General features: G+C 35.7%; 3 protein-coding genes across 4 annotated transcripts in view; 2 read left to right on the plus strand and 1 right to left on the minus strand.

The window, feature by feature from the left end:
* Window positions 1-10,423, plus strand: part of Tpst (tyrosylprotein sulfotransferase) — a 182,500-nt gene extending 172,077 nt beyond the window's left edge. For both annotated transcript variants that reach the window (XM_071999803.1, XM_071999802.1), the window contains 6 exons: window positions 7,038-7,171; window positions 7,306-7,414; window positions 7,663-7,857; window positions 8,256-8,509; window positions 8,659-8,856; window positions 8,943-10,423. In XM_071999803.1, the coding sequence (XP_071855904.1) occupies window positions 7,038-7,171; window positions 7,306-7,414; window positions 7,663-7,857; window positions 8,256-8,509; window positions 8,659-8,856; window positions 8,943-9,051 (999 nt within the window). In that variant the 3' untranslated portion in view covers window positions 9,052-10,423. The remainder of the gene's footprint in view (window positions 1-7,037; window positions 7,172-7,305; window positions 7,415-7,662; window positions 7,858-8,255; window positions 8,510-8,658; window positions 8,857-8,942) is intronic.
* A 460-nt stretch (window positions 10,424-10,883) lies between these two features.
* On the plus strand, window positions 10,884-17,193 carry Mus101 (mutagen-sensitive 101). Its single transcript, XM_071999790.1, has 25 exons — window positions 10,884-11,525; window positions 11,601-11,740; window positions 11,835-11,967; window positions 12,033-12,140; window positions 12,208-12,414; window positions 12,491-12,707; window positions 12,778-12,915; window positions 12,984-13,063; window positions 13,155-13,324; window positions 13,399-13,537; window positions 13,595-13,724; window positions 13,793-13,987; window positions 14,049-14,230; window positions 14,298-14,464; window positions 14,534-14,739; window positions 14,815-14,948; window positions 15,029-15,253; window positions 15,331-15,393; window positions 15,480-15,643; window positions 15,724-15,845; window positions 15,907-15,971; window positions 16,053-16,187; window positions 16,268-16,468; window positions 16,569-16,798; window positions 16,874-17,193. The coding sequence occupies exons 1-25, from the start codon at window positions 11,418-11,420 to the stop codon at window positions 17,094-17,096; spliced, it is 3,882 nt and encodes a 1,293-aa protein (XP_071855891.1). The 5' UTR covers window positions 10,884-11,417; the 3' UTR covers window positions 17,097-17,193.
* LOC139985393 (cytochrome P450 6k1) lies at window positions 16,786-19,748 on the minus strand. Its single transcript, XM_071999801.1, has 6 exons — window positions 19,289-19,748; window positions 18,967-19,205; window positions 18,636-18,857; window positions 18,274-18,551; window positions 17,553-17,742; window positions 16,786-17,457 (listed from the first exon to the last, which is right to left on the minus strand). The coding sequence occupies exons 1-6, from the start codon at window positions 19,699-19,701 to the stop codon at window positions 17,297-17,299; spliced, it is 1,503 nt and encodes a 500-aa protein (XP_071855902.1). The 5' UTR covers window positions 19,702-19,748; the 3' UTR covers window positions 16,786-17,296.
* Between the last annotated feature and the right edge of the window lie 24 nt (window positions 19,749-19,772).

The raw sequence follows: 19,772 nt of genomic DNA on the forward strand, positions 1-19,772 counted from the left end.
GACGAATCTGATCGTTGGAATTGAATTATTTAAAAGGGAACCCCTCGAACAAACAGCATTCGAAAACTTTTCTGGAAATTTCTCCACCATGCATGAAGTTATTATCGCATTGACGATTTACGAGCGTGCCCCGACTACGGAGCCAGTAATTACGAATTAGTTTTATCCCAGTTTTCGCGAAATTGTCGTGCAAACAGTGGGTACGTGCCGCAGTCGGAGCCAGAACAATCGTCGGTGCCTGAACGCCTAGACAAACGCGTGTTTCCGCCAACTTTGTCTCCCCGTATGTGTTGCTACGACAAACGAAATGCCAGAATTACATGTTTTATCGAACAGTAAGGAGCAACTGACCATGGTGTGAAGAAATTTTATGTGGGAAACTCGGTGGAAAACGAGGTGGGATTTAATGATATTTGTATACTTCACAGTTGGATACGAGAGATGAAAGGGCTGTTTATCTATGAGCACGAAATATTACGGCTTCTCGTAAACCAGTTTTTCCCATTTTCTCCGTGGAGAGATTAAATAATAAGCGACCCTGGCCGGAAATGAAAATAGTTTTGCAATTTGAAGGTTTGATTAAAAGTCCTAGTACGTGGTGTGTAACGTTTTAAATTTATATACGATTGATTTAACTCTAAATCAACGATGAGTTTTACGAGACCTTTAAGTTAGACTGAAACTCGATCATAAATTTGGAATGATCTTCGGGTAGCTTTAATGTCAATGACGCGATCTCCACGATCACCTCGTTACCTTCGAATGAACTTAAGGGCCAATAACACAACCTACGAGACCTTCGAATTCACTTCTGCCATCTCATCTTCCATTCTCGTCATTATGTTCGCATCATCTTAAATCGTCGTATTCCCCAATTCAATACACAAATCTGCCTTGTTGAGTCTAATTCGAATAAAAAAATATTCACGCTATAAGTATAATCATCCGAAACTTTAGATGATTTAATAACAACAGATCAGTCTCGTCGCGCAAAGGGAAAACGGTCGTAATTCAATAGAAATTATTCCGTAGCTAATAGTCTAAAGAAACGAACTTTCAGTACGACCGCTGAGGCACGAAGTGGGTCGTAGGTCGTTTTACAGTGTTTCTGCGAGTTCCCTGAGAAAATTTTCAATGGAGATCCGGGTCGGAATTAGGCGAGACGCAATTATAGCATCGTCAGTCGGATTTTATCGTGCGAATTAACCGCGTCCCAGTTGTTCCTTTCCTTATACCCAGTCGTTGTCTAGGCCCGTCTTCAACGCTGCAGAAATTAAATTTCCTCCAACTTTTTGTTTTACCACCCGAAAATTCCTCTCTAATTCAACAAGAATGCAATGCTCGTACATAAAACTCTTTATATCCGCCTGGCAGAAACTTTATTCGTTTTGCGATTCTTCCATCCCCCTACTGAGAAATCGCTTCAACTCGTCGATGTTTTATCAAGCGATTCCTTTCATTCAACGTGCGTAATTCAACGTTCGAGTAAGACAGTAAAGGTTCGCGCGATTTTCACGCCATTTTCTCACAGGAGGACCGTGTTTACCTCGTCGCACGGATGTCCGGTAAAATCAAGGAACTTTTAATCGAATTTTCAACGGTGGCGCATTATGAAAGCAATTAATTAACAGGGGCAAGGGTCAGGATGATGAGATAGGAGAGAAAATCGATCGAACGACGAACAACGAACGCTCCTGGTTTCTATAGGCTTCGTAGAATTCGAAAGAAAAGCAGAAGACATACACGGTACATTCTAATACGACATTCCAGGTCAGTTGCCACTGCTTTGACAACCGTAGCACGCGTCTCTATGCATAGATTACGAGGGAAGTCGGAACGCAACGCGCGCTATGAACTCATATTGTGGGTTCCGAGAGGGCAGAAATTTCCTTGGAACTTCGTTTATGCCGTAGAAAGTTTGAAATTGGATTTTTGTTCGTCGAAATTAGTCGCGACGAGAAATACGTCAACCGACGTTACTTCGCGCCGTCATTCTCCATTTTCGTCGAAGTAAAAAAGGCGAAAAAGAAACCGAGAACTAGGAAAGAAATTGCGGCTTAGCCTCCGATGTGGGTTTATCCGACTAATTACTCTGTCATAATCGCGAACTCCTACCTTTTAACCCATCTTTCGCTGAGCTGAATGAATCGATTAATCGAGTCCTATTATCGGAGTGAAAGTTTTCCCTCTCCAATAATCGATGAAACACGTCTCGAAGACGCGTTTGACTTAATACACGATTAGCATAGGCTGTCCTCTTCGTGGGGGAATTTTTTACGCCTTGATTTGCATACAGTCAGTGGCTCGTGAAAATATATGGACATTTACCATAAAAATCTTTCGCGTGTATATCGTGTGCGTTATATAAAACATTTTAAAATTCTATCGGCACTGTTACGAGACACAACTGTCGCGTGGTTATATTAACAAAATTTGAAATTAGCCTGGAAATTTATATCACAATGGTTACAAAAATATATTTAATAAGAAATTTGCGCGAATAACCATTTTAAATATACTGCGAACGTTAAAGATGGTCCAACTGAATATCGAGGCTTCTTAATAGATGGTATTTCTAATAATTCATCCTTTCTCAACAGGCGAATAAAAAAAATCATTATTTCAAAACCTACCTCTCGAGAGATATCAGAGAGTTGTTGAAATTAAATTATAAGATAATATTTCCATTTTGCTGGCTTCGTTCTTTCTACGGGTCCTTTACTTATTAAATTTTCTCTGCAAGAGAAAAGAACGCACCATCAGAGAAAATAATAGAGGACGAAGCAAAGAAGAGGAATAGAACGAAGCAAGAAATTATCCTTTGGGTTGCGCAGAGAGGAGCGGAAGTAAATCAAATTTTGAAAACGTGCGATAACCAACGACAACGCAGCGATAAGGAGAAGCTTTTTAAAGCTCAGACGCTCGACTCGCTGGTTGTACGACACAGATGCGAAAAATCGCTTTGACGACGAGAACAGCGCAGAATGTTCGCCGATTGATCGTACTCGCTAATTATTTCGTTAGCAAACGAAAGAACGAACGAAAATAAAACCGAAGCGGCGAAACTTTTCTCGTTTAATCAGAGACTGTTATAACGAGGGACAAAGAGATCCCAGTTAAAGGATGCACTGTCATATTAAAATGTAACGTAAATCCTGTAGATAATGTATCAGAAGTACGAACTTTAAAGGGAACTCGACAGCGTGCGCTTGATCCGACCGGCAAACAGCTTGGTCTAGTGAAAATGGCAAAGGAAATGTTGCGTCTTTCTAACGACCAGATGCACTTTCCTTTCCAGGGCCTTATTACTTTCACATTTCTCCTTCAAATAAAAAAAAATCGACGTTCCATTATCTTACCGAGGGAAATATGTGCCCTTTTCTAATATTTTCATGAAAATAAAATAGCTGCTGCTCCTTGAAATAATTAAGAGAATCTTATCACAAACAATTCTATCGTATCGATCAGGTGAATTTCAATACATCAATGAACAAATATATTGAAATAGTAATTCCATTTCTAACTTGTTATTTGAAAGCTCAAGGGAAAAAGCTACTAATAATATCTACTTATAAAAGAGCGTTCCACTAGCAACGGTAATATTATCATTGATCTTACCAACATCAAAGAAGGTCCTCGAACTGATAGTTTCGAACAATTTAATTAAATCGTCCACCAACATGTGTACAACACGATCGCATTTCCGGCACAGATCATATAGAAACGGACTATTCGTGTTAAGAAAGAAAAAAAAAGGAAAACGTTAGAACGCTTCTGCTGATTTGTGTATCCAGCGTTAAACGTGTCGCTCGTGGAAGAAAAGGGGTGGAAGGCGTGTCCCCGTGAAGAGACGAAATCGCGGTTGTTCGCCTCGAAACTTTCCGCCAACGCGTCCGACCTTTCTACCTTTTTGCGAGAGCTTCCAGAGCACGCGCGTCGCGACGTCGACCAACCAGAGAGGATGGGAAAGACAAAAGAGAACGAGAGACACAAGAAGATGCAACATGCGTGAATACGTGCACGCTCGAAGCAGCGAGCATGGTTGTATTCGTAGGTTCCTGGCGGGAAACGCGCGCCGACGGAAGAGAAACGAATTTCTGTCAGACTCACCCTCCGCGCAACATAAATCGCGTCGGTTGAGCTTCACGCGTACTTTTCCTCCGTGTGCTTCGGTGCTAAAAGCAAAAGAGAATAGGAAGGCCGGCTGACGGCAGGCCGAACAGCGAAGCCACCACTGTTACCCGAGAAATGCTAATTGCGAAATGTAGTTTTTTCTTTCTTCTCGTTCCTTTCTTTTTTTTTTTTTTTTTTTTGCTTCTCCGTTTTCCCGTTGTTCTTTTTCTTTCTTCTCCTCTTTTTTTTTTTCAACGTCGACCTCTGACAACGATGTCTGGCGCGCGCGAAAAAAATCGTAACGCGAGCCAGCCTAACAACATCCCTTTGTTCAAAACAAGAGCTTATTTTACAGGGGTAGATGAGGGATCGCGATGGAATTATCCATCTACCTTAACCTTCTGCGATCTATCACGGGAACGTCCCTTCCCTGTTCCCAGCATTCGTGATCTTCTTTTATTTATATCTATTTCTCGTATTTTTTTTATTATTTAGAATAGGAACATCATCCAAGTATCTGCTTTTTCTTTATTACCAAATCCAAATCTAACCAAAACGTAACCTAAATCGGTATTATTTACTCACAACGCGATTACATGCAGAGTGTTAAAAATATAATTCGAGAACTAAGCGACGGTTATACGTATACGGAAAAATTACTCGGTACGCTGATCTTGACAATTTATTTCAGGCTCGTTAAAATCGGTCGAGGTGTCTCCTATTGTAAATAAGTGTTTCTTGCTTTTCTCTCCTTTTTCATTTAATACTCGGTACTATTGCACAGCTTGTACGCATATTATCATTTATTGTTTTTCTCGGCCGTTTAGACAGATTTATTTACGCGATCGTAACCAATGTTACAACGCGATCGCAGCTGTGATACACAGGAGTTGCGGGTCGTAACATCAATTGTTCCAGCGATTGTTCATTTGCATGCCGGTGTAATTTTAATCGCGCAGCTAATTAAACCGACGATCGCTAAATTTTGCCGCGCGTTGCACGTCAGCCCCGACATCCAGCCGTATTTTCAAAAGTACAAAAGTCGCTAGACACTCGAGCGACCGTGTGCAAAATGTATTTTTCATCGCCACGAAAACCATGGACGCTACCCTTTGAATTTCAAAATGCGGACAACGCTTTCACCTCTGGAAGATACGACCGTGTTTCCAATTAACCCGCAATTAATTATTTTTATCGCGGAGTGCCGCGATCGATACAATAATTAAGCCAATATAACTACCAATTAGAACGTTAATTGCTAGTTTTTATTAGAACCTGGTTGCCGCCTAAAGCATAAATTCTACGGGCAGCGTTTCAGACGCCAGTTTATTCGACCTTTTCAAACAAAAGCACGGGAAGATACAGAATGCTGAGCAAGAAACAACGTAAGTTATTTGTTGTAGCGCACGAAGGAGAAAAAAATATACATTGAAATTCGTATCCTTTGCGAGATCTAGTTAGAGCATCTAAAATACACGCGCACTGAGTAGTTTCAAGCAAGTCAAAAGAAATAATGACTCGTTTAAATAAATCATTCTTAATTAATTAAATTAATTATTTAAATTAATTAAATCATTCTTAAAAATATGTACGAAAAAGTTTGTTTAATCCAAAACGCAAAGTATCTCCAGCTACGCCTTTAATTATCACTAAATTCGGTTAGTTTTGAAGAGAAGAGCCACGTGTAAATAATGCGTGATAAAATTATATGTAGTAATTTAATTTCAATTTGTACGCCACATTAATGAAGAGTAACGGACATAACATTTATTAATAATCATGCAAAATAGATCGACGATTCGATCAAACGATAAAGTTCTTCATATAATGTTCGCTTAATCGAGTCCGAGCTAGTTGGAATATTATCCTATTTCGCATTGATCGCGGCTAATTAAATCCTACAAAATGTGCTGTTAATTTTGCCGTTCGTCAAAAGAGGCTATCGTGAAATTTATCGCGAGTCATTAACGTGGTCGCTTTACCGAGAACGAAATTTACCTTGTGAAAACATTTTGATAAACTATCGATCTGCGTCTCTCCGATCGCGAAATTTAGCTGCAACCCAACCATGTACATAAACACCTTAGAAATTGCCGCTAAACATAGATCGAAGTCGCTCTCTCCCTCAGATATAGGACAATGTATGATGTAATTTTTAGGTTTGTAATATCCACAGGTCTAATTAAAGAAAGATACTCGAAGATAAGAAGATAAACGAGAAAAGATCGAACTTGAGAAAAGTACAAACGAAACTTCGTAATAGCACGCGAGTAATTTGAACTTTTCCACGATCGAATCGTCATCGTTTCGAAAAAAAAAAAGGTGACGATTGCTTCGTACAAAATTCAAAGCGTATCGATCCTAGTTCGAGGCTTACGAAGTATCATCTTCGTAAAGTTCGTTCGTTAGGCGATATTGTAGGACAAGGCAGAAACTCCTTCGTTGCCGAGGTTTAATCAGACTCGCATAATTTTAGAAGAAATCGTTCGACAAACTATATACATGCACATGCACAGGCTAGCAGAAACTTCCGATCATTCACCGAACAACTACCATCGTCTTCGATAACCAACACCAAACCAAACAAGAAATTATCGTCTATCTTTATCGCTGCTATACGAGAATCTATGTTTTATCAACGCTTTCTAAAAATATGGAACCGAATTTTCCCGCATGAACGAGTAAACTTTTTCTGCGAAAAGTTACTGGACCTTAAATATCGGATTTTACGTGTTCTGCTCTTAAAATAACCATCTCTGCTTTAATCCTCTGTTTTAATTATAATCCTGTTGTAAAATAAAGAGAAAAACAGTTCTGGTCGTGTATTTCGTTGGACGTATTTAAAAATTGAAATAATCAATTCACGATCCTCGCTGATGAATCGGTTATTAAATATAAATATTAACGACGGGTATATTTTTCAGAAATACGTGGTGGGCCCGTTCGATCACAAGAGATACGCGTACGATCGCTACATGCCGCTAATTTTTATCGGTGGCGTGCCACGATCTGGCACTACCTTGGTACGCGCCATGCTCGATGCACATCCCGATGTCAGGTGAGTTCCATACTCCGGACAAATTGCCAATTATCGACCGATACGACCGACGTTGAGTGTACTTGGTCAACATTATCGTCAAAAATCAATCCATCGTTCGAGTATTTCATACACGGATAATTTTTCATCGACAGATGCGGACAGGAGACACGGGTGATACCAAGAATCTTGCAGATGAGGATGCACTGGCTGAAATCTGAAAGGGAAAATCTGCGTCTTTCGGAAGCGGGCATTTCGAAAGAAGTGAGTATTTTTAGTAGCTTAGATCATTTTATGCGAGCCATTCCTCTATACGGCTGATCAAAATAGAGTCTTCTGAATGACTCATTCGATATTAAAATCAAATAAAAAGAGAAAAATTGATAATATGAAGCGACTGACTTGAATTTTAAAATTGTTCCTCGGTAAAATATGAAAAATCTGACATATTCTTCGCTTGTAATTTTCATGTATAATTATCGACATTAATGAGAAAATAATCGATTGTTTAGGTAATGGACAGTGCTATAGCGGCATTCTGCCTGGAGATAATAGCGCGACACGCGGAGCCGGCACCGCGGTTATGCAACAAGGATCCCCTCACTCTGAAGATGGGCTCGTACATTCTCGATCTCTTCCCAAATGCCAAGTTTATCTTCATGATCCGCGACGGTCGTGCCACCGTGCATTCCATTATCTCGAGAAAGGTATGGCCCGATCGAAGGCTTCGACCTCCGCTCTGTCGGCCATTCCGGCTGATGTATGCAAATTTATCCCACTTCATTCGCGAATATTAAAATGAGACGTACTCGTCGGTACAAGCGAGAGCGAAAAAAGAGGACGAACAGGAATTTACGTATTTCCTTTATGCAAAACAGAATGAATCGAAAGGAGATGCAATGACAGCATGTAAAATCATGCAAATCCAAAAGCAACTCGTCGTAATCTTGTAATCGAGTGGATCGTTGATTTTATGCGCAGTCGATCGAATATTACCTTATCTTTTCGAACGAGACAAAGGGCGTATATCACTTTTCGAATAACTATATAGATCGATGATTGTTCTACGTAACTATAACTATATAGATAACGATTTGTCTTTCAGGTGACTATAACAGGATTCGATCTGTCCTCGTATCGACAGTCGCTGATCAAATGGAACCACGCGATATCTATAATGTACGGCCAATGTAAGGAAATTGGTTCGGACAAGTGTTTGATGGTTCCGTACGAACAACTGGTGCTACATCCGCGTGAATGGATGAGGAAGATTCTCAAATTTTTGGACGTTCCTTGGAACGAGTCTGTGATGCATCACGAGGAATTCATTAACAAACCAGGCGGCGTGCCATTGAGCAAGTAAGACATATATATATATATATATACGTATGTACTTAATTGGTTCGATGAAAAATTAGCATTCAATAAGAGACGAGACCTCCGTTGAAATGATAAATGCGAGACACGAAAATGAAGAAGCTAAAATCTATCGTATTTTTGGAATGTAGGGTGGAAAGGTCGTCGGACCAGATCATAAAGCCGGTCAATCTGGAGGCACTGACCAAGTGGGTAGGCCACATTCCGGATGATGTGGTCAGAGAGATGCCTGACATCGCGCCGATGCTTTCTGTGCTCGGCTATGATCCTTATGCTAATCCGCCGGTGTACGGAGCACCGGACAGGCTGGTTAGCGAAAACACCAGACGGTATGTAACCAAAAATAATCTCGAGTAACTTTTAATTATATCATTTCCATCGACAAATTCTTGACCAGACATCGTTTTGTTTTCAGGGTGCTAGCAAACGGTGAAGTATGGGCAGCCAGGGCACGCCAATTCTCTTTAGAGAAGCTGATCGAGCTGAGCAAAGAGGATGAAGCTACCAACACCCCAAACGCGTGACCTCGGACACATCTTTCCCTAGGCACGCGAATCTTGAACCCGTACAATTTCTGTAACGTCTAACGACGGTCTTGGGAGAGCCAGTAACGAATAATACTACCGGAAAAACGCCAGATGAGTGCGGTCTTTTTCATGCGAAGTTGTTTCTCTAGATCAGAGGCAGGCTCGGCCGTCTTGTCAAGAGAATATATTCGAGGACAGTGAATTGTAATCTGGCAAACGAGAGGGACGCAAGGATCCGTCTAGTTTAAGGTTGACTCTCGATTATATGTACATGTTCAATCTCGGCCCATAGACACGGAGTTATAGATTGCTGTGCAATTTTTCGCATACGCGAACGTGATTATTCTCTCTGTACAATATATGTTAACCGGTAGATATTCATCTTCGATTCGTACCGAACGAGTAACGATCTCGTCACTTTCCGTGATTCAGTACTATTCTTTTTCGACGAATTAGATGAATTTTCTGCGATACACGATTCCACAGTGCAGAATACAAGCGTACTGAATCAAGCAAAGTGCAAACGGGAGAAGAAAATGCCATGCTAGTGTTTCTAATTATTTCGGTTTTGTTTGTTCTTTTTTATTATCATGAATTATATAAATCTCGCCGAGTATGTGCTATGTTGAATCTGTTTCTGTACGATTTCGTCTGATGGCCAGTGACAAGAACCTATGTAGGCTATGGAGCTTCTATGTAAAAAGTATGCAAGGTGAACGTGCTGAATGTCGTGGAAAGGAAGCGAAAGTATTGTATCGATGCGAACAGGAAAATCTCTGTAGAATATTTTCCATTATGATAGAAATGATTTCTATGACTTTCTACATGAAAACAAAATACGCGTTTTCGTATGTAGTACTTATTTCTTAATGAGACATGACTTTGATCGATCACGAGATAAAGGAAACTTTTGTGTACCTTTCCTTCTCTGCTTTTTGTTAGCCTTTTCTCTACATTCATACATTAACGAAAATCCGTGCTGATAAACTGGCGAGAACTTTATCTTTCTATCGTATTCATTGTGTTATGTATATTAGCGTGATCGTGATTCGACTAATTACAAGAAAATTATATTTATATGCTAACGAAACGTGAAAAAGTGTACCGGATTAACAATTGAAAACAAAAAGGGTGTCGAACGAGCTATTCCCTGAATTTATGATTTCGTTATTGACTGTCAATAATGATGCGCAGCGAATGTTGCTGCAAGAGCTACTACGATTGTAAGAGGACCGAATAATGTTCTTGATTGTTGTATCAACCGGCACTTGATACAAATGCAACAACTTCGATGTGGCATTATGTCATTCGTGTCAACCGTGTTACTGTCTATCGAATTATACAATTAAATTATTTTAATATTACAAAACCTACAGCTATTCCTTTCCCTTCTTCGAGCACGAAATTTCAACGGAAGAAAGTAAGTATGAATGTAAGTATTGTAATTCGTAATTGGAGCTAGATTATACACATAAAACATGGTAAAAAGAAGTTAAATATCTTAGAAAAACAATTTGTTACATGATCGTTGACGCAACTGAAAGGGGATTAAAATTTTGAAATTTTAATATCAGTGATGCCAACTCTAATAAACTTAAAATAAATTACACTGTTGACTGATAGAACATAAAATTACATTTTTGCAATGGATATTTATTTTATTCCATATTTAATCGGAATAAAACATACTGTTTAGTAATTCATACAATATTTTTGTAGTTCATTTTATTTTGTATTATAATTTTGTTCAGACTGTAATGAGAACGAACATTGTGCTTGTTTAAAACCACTACAAAAGAATTGTAAACTATCTCATAAATATATTAATGTACTATGTTTAATTTAAAGAAGGCATACGACATACTATTTAATTGTTGACATTCGTCCACATAAATTCTTTTTAAAATTTTAACCATAATTATAGAAATCATACTAATATTGACTAGAGTGGTAAAATTGGGCGCGAGATCTTCCACATAAGTAACTGTGATATTAATATCTTACCATTTAAAAATTTTAACAAAAAATTTAAATAGGAATTTAAATGAAATATTAAATATTGTTTTATTGAGTGTAAAATAACACGTCTCTTTAAAATTAGCGATCTTTGTAAAATCTATTTGTGAAAGCAATCTAACCTATCGTCATCGTATGAAACTATTAGAAACTGGTAATACCTAATACATAACGTAATTTGTGGGGCATAATTTTTTAATAAATAAATAATGAGGCTTTCGAGTTGTTTTAGTTATAAAATGTGTAATGTGTAAACATAAGTCTCTGACATTTTATTCTTTTATTGAATATCTATTTGTCAAATAAAAATCGTATCAAATTCAAAGAAACAGTGAAAGTATTTAAAAATGACGAGTCAAGAGAGCCAAATTGTAAATATAAATCTCTATTTTATTGTATCAAATGAATATAATTCTGAAGATGATTGTGGTGAAGATATGTGTCATTCATACAATGTTAGTAAATTTATTTTTACATAAATAATAACTTTTAAGCAACAATAAAAACAATGTAATAAATTGATCTTTTAGAAATGTTGTGAAAATGATTTACACCCAATATGGATCAGTGAAAAAGATTGTAATAAAATGAAACCTAATAAAACTGATGTCTTCGTAATGGAAAAATTCGAAGGAGATACATTTAATAAATTAAGAACATTTAAATGTTCGTAAGTAGGAGTTTAATTACTGATATAATTACTGATAATTTAACAATACTTTGATTTTTTAAAAATAGTATATAATGTTATTTTACTTCTACAGCATAATTGGTCCAAAATGTTTATTAGTTTGTTTTAACAACGGAGAACCAATCCCAGAAGGAGCAAGCCCAGTGTATACAACGACAATGAGAGGTCTGTGTGTATGTGCTTCTGGTTTATCTTCGGAAGAAAAGGTATACCCATTAACTGTTTCTACGCACAACAAAGAGGAAATTATCCAAAAATCTTATTATTACAGGAACATGTAGAAAAATTAGTAGAATATATGGGAGGAATTTTTACAAGACAGTTACGTAGTCGTGTAACGCATCTTGTAACATCATCTGTCATGTCTGCTAAATACGAGGTAAGTAAATTTATATCGGTAAAATTATATAGATATTCTTATCATAATATTTATTTATTTTTAATAGACAGCAATAGGTATGAAAATACCAATAGTTACAAAAGAATGGATTGAAGCAATCTGGGAAATGAGTTTAAAGAATTTTGTTACACCACATGACAAAATGTTTGATAAATATAAAGCTTCTGTGTTTCTTAACTTAGTTGTAACATCAACAAATCTTCCAAAACGTCAGAAGGAGGAAATTAAACGTTTAATTAACACTAATGGAGGGGTAAGATATATAGCTTTTTAAATTTTTATTTTCTCTTTCACCTAACCATACCCTTATATTATTATTCTCTTTTTAGATATTTATGGGTCCTTTGGATGGGGCAAAAGTTAAAGTTGTACTTGCACCTGAAAATAGTCCAATAAGTGAGAAGCTTAAATATGCAAAAAAAGCAAATATTGCTTGTTTAACACCAAATTGGGTATATGAAAGTATAAAGGTTGGCTATGCTTTGCCTTTTAAAGATTATCTAATTAAGACACTAAAAGCATGTTCCACTCCAGAAAAGTTCAATGGTAAAAATATTTCTTTAATATTATAAATCTATAGATTAGTAACTGATATTACAATTTTTTTAATGCACAGTATGTGAAAGTTTTAATTGTTCTACGATAAGTTCCATAACATGTGATACACAGCAAGGCAATTATATAGATGAAACCTCAGTAACAACAATGAGCAATGTTTCTACCCTCGATACTTTATATAACAATGTCTCTACTGGTTAGTAATGCACGAAAGTGTCTTATAACAAGGATGAATTGTATTCTAAATTTATTTAAATGTTTCAGTTTCTACAACTACTACAGTCTTGGATAGACTTACATTTAGTGAAGCGAAATTGGCTGGTCCGTTTCTAGATGGTTGCAATGTGCGTAAATTACATAAAAAATTTGTCATGTTTTGTAATATTGTCCCATGATATTTCTCTAATCAATTCCTTTTTTTTTCTCTCTCTTTAGATTTACCTAGCTGGATTCGCTTCTAATCAACGGGATAAACTTAACAAAATATTAAACGTAGGTAGTGCAACGCGACTTGATGATATATCTGACGCTGTAACACACGTTATCGTCGGGGACGAAAACAGAGCAGCTAGTGAACTAAAACTACTGAAATCAAAAAAATTATGGTATAATGTTAATTTAATGTTTATAAATATCTATTTAAAATTCTGTAATTTAATACCATGGATATTTGATACAGTCCATATATATTGACACTGGAATGGTTAGAAGAAAGTGTCAAATTAAAACGGCCCGCGCCAGAAGAAAATTTTTTATGTGGACAAAAAAATACTGTAGTTCAAAAAGTTACAGAACCAGCATCACCATTAAGTAAGAAGGTAAATACATAAAAAATATAGTATATAAGTATTTAACGTATGCATGTATTTTTGCAGAATTTACAAATGCTACAAAAACCGAAGAAAGTCTCTATACCGTCTTTTGACATAGACCGAAAATTGGCGATGTTAGAAAAAGAGAAAGAATCATCTGATCTACTTCAACATTATCTTCAAGATACAGCTGGTAATGTCTGTAAATAATTGCTTACATTGTTATAAAATAAAATGAATATATATCTTATTTATTATTAGATGCAACAAATGATAAAACAATGCAAGAATTTTTAAAGCCCGATACACGTGTTTCGGGAGAAGATAATGTTAAAACCTTGGTAGATGATCATGAAAGTAAAAAAAAATGCTTAAAAGAATCTATAACATTCGCAGCAGATGATACTGCAGTACCGATTAATCAAACATCTACTATGAATGATAGACTATTTGAAGGTAATGCACTAGTAAAATATGTATAGCAATGAACTAAAATAATGTTAAAATATACATATAGGTTTGACATTTGTCGTAACTGGCTTCAACGAGGAAGATAATTTTGTAGTTGAAACTATAATGGCAATGAATGGAAAAGTAGTTTCAAGCACTTTCGCTGGTATTCCAGATTATGGTGTAGTACCAAAATGTGGCGCACCTTTAAAACATACAGTGAATGAAATCGTTACCGATTTGTTTATCGTAAGTTTAAGCTTTTTATTTCGATTTTTATATTTTCATATCTTTTAATGTTAATATTTTTTTTTAGGAAGATTGTGTAAATCAGGAACAAATAGTTGAAATTATGTATTATCATAAACCTCTATCTATAAAAAAGCATTCTACTCCGTTATCAGACTGTGTTATTACAATGAGTACATATGTTGGAGTAGAACGAACGTATCTTATAACATTAGCTGCGGAATTGGGTGCCATGTATTATTCTCATCATACACCTTAAAGATAACTAAACTTAATCAAGTATCAAAGCATTGTTCATTTCAGGTGTCAAGATATTTTCGTTCGTAAAACTAATCTTGAAAAAAATATATATAGAAGCACCCATTTGGTTTGTCCGACACCCGAAGGAAATAAATATAATGCTGCAGTGAAGTGGAAATTACCAGCTGTTACCGCAGAATGGTTAAAAGCCTGTGCAGTTCAATCGAAACGGGTTGACGAAACACCGTTTCTTGTAGGAGAAACCATAGGTACACAAATATTTAACACATCTATATTAAATATGTATACACACAAATTTTTTTAATATTAATCCCTCCTCCAAGCTCCTGAAAGACCAACTGAAACTAACGAGACAGACGCAAGTTCACTTAAAGTTAACTCAAATCAAATAGATCTACCAACTGAACCAGCAGCTAGGAACATTATTACTCCAAAACGACATTTATCAAATTTACAAGTATATATATATATATATATAGTTTTATATATTTCTTTTATTATTAATTTGTGATTTATTACTAAAAATATATATTATAGAATCAAGATGGCACTTCCGGTGATAAACCGTTAATAAATAAAAGACTCAGTTTACTTATGAACAAAACTCCTCAATCACAGTTTCATACGCCAGAAACAGCATCTGGTCAAGTATCTAGACCCAATTCTTCACCAGACACAAGAAAAGATTGGGCAAAATGGGTTGATAATTTTCCAGAGTCAAAAATAGAAGAACCTCCTTTAAAAAAAAGGGCACTTAGTACAGTTAGTATTTCTTTTAAGCTTAATTATGTGCATAATGCATAAATATCTAATAGATATTAACATGGTTGAATTTATAGCCTCTTTCAGAACTTAAAAGACAGTTATGGCAGAAACTAAAAAGTGAGACTTGTGATCCAGAGGTAGCATGCTTTATTTATATATAATATATATATGTATATTGATAAATATTTATATATATATATTAATAAATATTATAACATTACAGCGGAATAATGCAGATGAGACATTATCTCTTAACGACGATCAAGCGTCAAAAGAGGCACCGGAAGAAGCAAAAGATGATAGCAAAATAACCGCTACTACTCCCATTAGGAAAAAATTAGAATTCACAGATGAAAATAATGCACTGCCAAATAATGAGATTAATATGTAAGTTAATACATAAATGTGTTTCACTATTTATGTATAAAATTCTTTATAGACCTTTCATAGGATTTTGTCTTTTATAGGCAAATTGCACAACTGGATCAAGTACTTCAAAGAGCATCAAGTACTCCTGAGAATAGGTATTCTCTTTCCGGAGAGAATGCAGACACATATAGCGCTGAATGTTCCGATCCCATACAAAAATGTAGGTACATTTATATCTATTTATTAATATCTAATTGTCTAATATATATTCTTTGTTATAGTTATTGTAAAAGATTCTCAACCTGTCGATGCTATTGTATGGGAAGATCCCAGCCACTCAAAACGGGTAGGTTCTTTTCATAAGTCGATTCTATTTTGAATATTTGATATCAATTAACTGTAATTATAAACGTTGTTTTATACGAAGTTGATAACGCATGGAGAACAGAATGAAAGTTTCGCACACGAAGAACATATTATAAACAACGATGAAGAAGAATCCTTAGAAGAAGAAATTGAACCAGAAAAAAAGAAACCAAAATTCATGCTATCAGGCATGAAGGTATATTAATTGTTATATCTATGGATTATACATATTCAATACGTATATACATGCATAATATTTTATATTTATCTCAATAGGATAGAATAACATATGAAAAAGTGATAAGAGATCTCGACGGTGAGGTATCATCGGATGCTTGCTTTGATATAAGTGCAACACATTTGCTTTGTATTAAACCATCAAGGAATGAAAAAATGCTTGGAAGTATAGCATCAGGAAAATGGGTTCTACATTGCATGTATTTGCGGGACTCTGAACAAGAAGGGAAATTCCTTGATGTTAGTATTGATTCTCTTGATTCTCTTATCGTTATCATATTTTACCTATATTTTATGTTTACGAGTAGTCTTTTACTTCACTTCAATTATTTATTGACAGGAAGAAAAATATGAATGGGGGAATCCAAAAAGTAAAGGCATTATACCGGATCCTACTGACAAAGTTGAAGAAACAATCGCAGCAGCTGCATATAGATGGAGGCTTAGATTATTAAAAGAACCGAATAGGCCGTTTCACAATATGGTTGCTTTGTTATTAGCTCCTGGGGACAAATACGATCAGTTTAAAAGATTAATCGAAGCTGGAGGTGGGAAAGTTGTCCAAGCACGGTAAGTTTTTTTTTTTTTTTTATTAAACTCATATTATTTACAGATATGTTATAGTTTACATGTTATTTGTTCTAGACCACCATACGATACAAGTCCAACTGGAAAGAAGATTACTCATTGTTTCGTGAATCCTAAACAAGCCAGTCAACCGATCGACTGGGCAATGTTGGCCAGTAAAGGTATCCTCTGCTTTATGCCACAATATTTAAGCGATCATCTTACCGCGCAAACCCCATTAAATCCACGAGAATGTGTAATTGATGAATTTAAGAAGTATTTAACATTGCTACCGAAATAAAACGTTAACAAATAATGCCTCCAAAAGATTTTGTATAATAGTATTTACAAATGTATATCTGTATATAGAAAAAATACACATGTCATATTTTATTAAATAGATTCCCTTATTTTTATTCCTTTATGACGTTCCATTTTATTCCTTTTTATGGGAGTATAAGAAAAAGAAAAGATATATTTTTCAATAATGCGATAGATTCCTTATAGTTTTGTAAAATTTAACCTAAAGTCTTCTTTTACTGTCAAGAAAACATTACGAGCATCAATGCCATCTGTGTTGCTTGTGGGATCTAATGAAATTTCGTAATCTTTAAGTATCGTAATTAAAGCCATACCACTTTGCAATAGACCGAGTCGTACTCCTACAATAAATATGTCATTAAAGTGTAGAAGTAAACAATATTATATTAATATTATAAGAATATTTTATGTTAAATAACGTTAAATAAATATTTACCGATGCAAACTCTTGGCCCATCGCCAAAAGGCATGTACGTGCATTGTTTGATATTATCTTTATTTTTATCGCTAAATCTGTCAGGATCAAAATGCTGAGGATCTGCAAAATATCTTGGGTCACGGTGGAGACCAGTTAAAGCCACATAGATGGGTGTCCCTTTTTCCACAACTATCTCAGTTCCTGGAATCTAAGAAATCTATCATTTAGAACGTTATATGACCAATGATGTATTCAACTGTAGTGTGTAAGAGATCTCTAACGGCATAAAAGATAGGACTCTTTTTGTCGAGTCATGCAGTCGTACGATATTTAATATGGATTCATATATAATAAAAGAAGAACATTCTCTGTTGTTGTAGCTATATATAATATTTTTTTCATTTTTGAAATTTATAAAAGAAGACTCGAATAAGATACAAAATGTTAATAACAATCGAATTAAAGGAAAATATGATCTTCATAAATAAATTTTTACGAGGAAAAGAATCCGTGTTATTTACTAAAAAGTACGTGTCCTTCAATCTTGTTTGTCATAATAAGTACACAGTTATTCGTTTCCTTATTTGTTACGTAATAACTAAAATAGTTAGATAATAAATAACTAAACACACGCGCGCAAGAAAAAGATATTCTTTATATTTTAATATTCGAATTATCCGAAGAAAATATTTCGTTGAACAAGTTTATAACGAATCGTTATTATAATTTGTCGATTTACCTTGTAGTCTTTTACACAAATACGGTCAATAAGTGGAGCTGGAGGATAAAATCGTAGAGTTTCCGATATAACTTGATTAAGATATTTCATACTCTGGAAGGCCTCGTAAGTCATTCCATGTTCCTTCAACTTCTCGTGAATTTCTTCTCGCGTTCGTTTCTGAATCTCCGGATGCTTAGCAAGTTCGTAAAGCGTGAAGCATATAGTTGTTACGCTTGATTCACGACCAGCAACGAAAAATATTGCTGCTTGACTCACTAATTCATCGCCCTCGAGCTCTAAAGATAAATCAGTATTTTTTTAGACGAATTATACGCATAAGAGGTTTAATCAATGGTTAAGATTAAATATCTAACTCTTACTCAGATCATTTTCATTTTTCAAATCTATTAAAGAATCGATCAAGTCCCCTCGCTTAGCTTTGGTCATATTTCTGGTATCCATAGAATTCCAAAATACTTTACGGAAGTAATTCGTAGACGATCCTAACATTTGACCGCCGATCCAGCTCGAAAATTGTGGAAAGAAGAACATAAAGCCAAATTGGATAGCACGAAGAAACGTTATTCGAGTGCCTTCTTGAGCTTTTACGAGGAAAAAAAGAAGAAACGCAATAAACGCGAGATCGTTTCAACTTGCAAGAAGACAACAAAATAAGATAATACGCAATATCGGAGAACGTTTGGCAAATACCTTTTTCAAAGAATTGTACCGTTTCAGGATCGAAGGAATTTACTTTAATTCCAAAAGCGACGGAAGATATAATGTCAGTCGTATATCTCAAGGCAACATCCCTTATGAAAATAGTTTTCGTTTTCGCTTCATGTGAAAATTGCTCTTCTAAATATTTATTCATCGAGTCAGCGGTTTCGCCGATCAAATGAAAAAGTTTCTTCATTTTCCCGCTGCTGAACACCGGCGATATTTTTGTCCTAACAAGAGTACACGTTCGTCAATAAATTCTTTTACCATGCTCATAAACATTATTTTGATAAACGTTTTAAAAATTGGGAACCTCATTTGTCTCCATTCCGGATTGTGCATCGTGAAGAGATTACTACTTCCTATCTTATCCCGAATCGATTGAGCCGTGAAATAACGATCCGGAAAATAATCGAAGTCTTTGATTAAAATCTGTTTAATTAATTCCGCATTTCTTAATAACAGGAACGGTTTGTGGAAAATGTAAATTCCAAGAACATCGTCGTTGTCTGAAGCTTTATTGTGTAGATCACCGATCACAATGGAGGGAGATTTCTTAAATTGTATTATATCTTTTACATTACCAAAGAACCAGTGGGCAGGTAGGGTAGGAACACCTCGTCTTTGCCAGTAAGTACGCCTATACTTTACGTATAAAAGCAGGAACGTCACAAGGATGACGACCGTAAGAAGAATATTGAGAAAATAGTAGTTTACTGGTGCCATTTCTTGATGACACTCTTCCAGCTACTTTGAAATGATACTGATGAAGTTTAGCTATCCGCGTTTATATAAGA

The sequence above is a fragment of the Bombus fervidus genome, chromosome 3, assembly GCF_041682495.2.
Source record: "Bombus fervidus isolate BK054 chromosome 3, iyBomFerv1, whole genome shotgun sequence".
NCBI lineage: Eukaryota > Metazoa > Arthropoda > Insecta > Hymenoptera > Apidae > Bombus > Bombus fervidus.

What these genes read in the sequence shown, in the direction of transcription:
- Mus101 (XM_071999790.1), top strand. Translation starts at nt 11,418, where the DNA reads ATGACGAGTCAAGAGAGCCAAATTGTAAATATAAATCTCTATTTTATT. An exon ending in GAATGATAGACTATTTGAAG is followed by an intron (nt 13,988 to 14,048) that starts GTAATGCACTAG and finishes ATATACATATAG; the next exon opens with GTTTGACATTTGTCGTAACT. An exon ending in AAAAAAGGGCACTTAGTACA is followed by an intron (nt 15,254 to 15,330) that starts GTTAGTATTTCT and finishes TTGAATTTATAG; the next exon opens with CCTCTTTCAGAACTTAAAAG.
- LOC139985393 (XM_071999801.1), bottom strand. Translation starts at nt 19,701, where the DNA reads ATGGCACCAGTAAACTACTATTTTCTCAATATTCTTCTTACGGTCGTC. An exon ending in CCGGAATGGAGACAAATGAG is followed by an intron (nt 19,206 to 19,288) that starts GTTCCCAATTTT and finishes TACTCTTGTTAG; the next exon opens with GACAAAAATATCGCCGGTGT. An exon ending in TTTGTGTAAAAGACTACAAG is followed by an intron (nt 17,743 to 18,273) that starts GTAAATCGACAA and finishes TAGATTTCTTAG; the next exon opens with ATTCCAGGAACTGAGATAGT.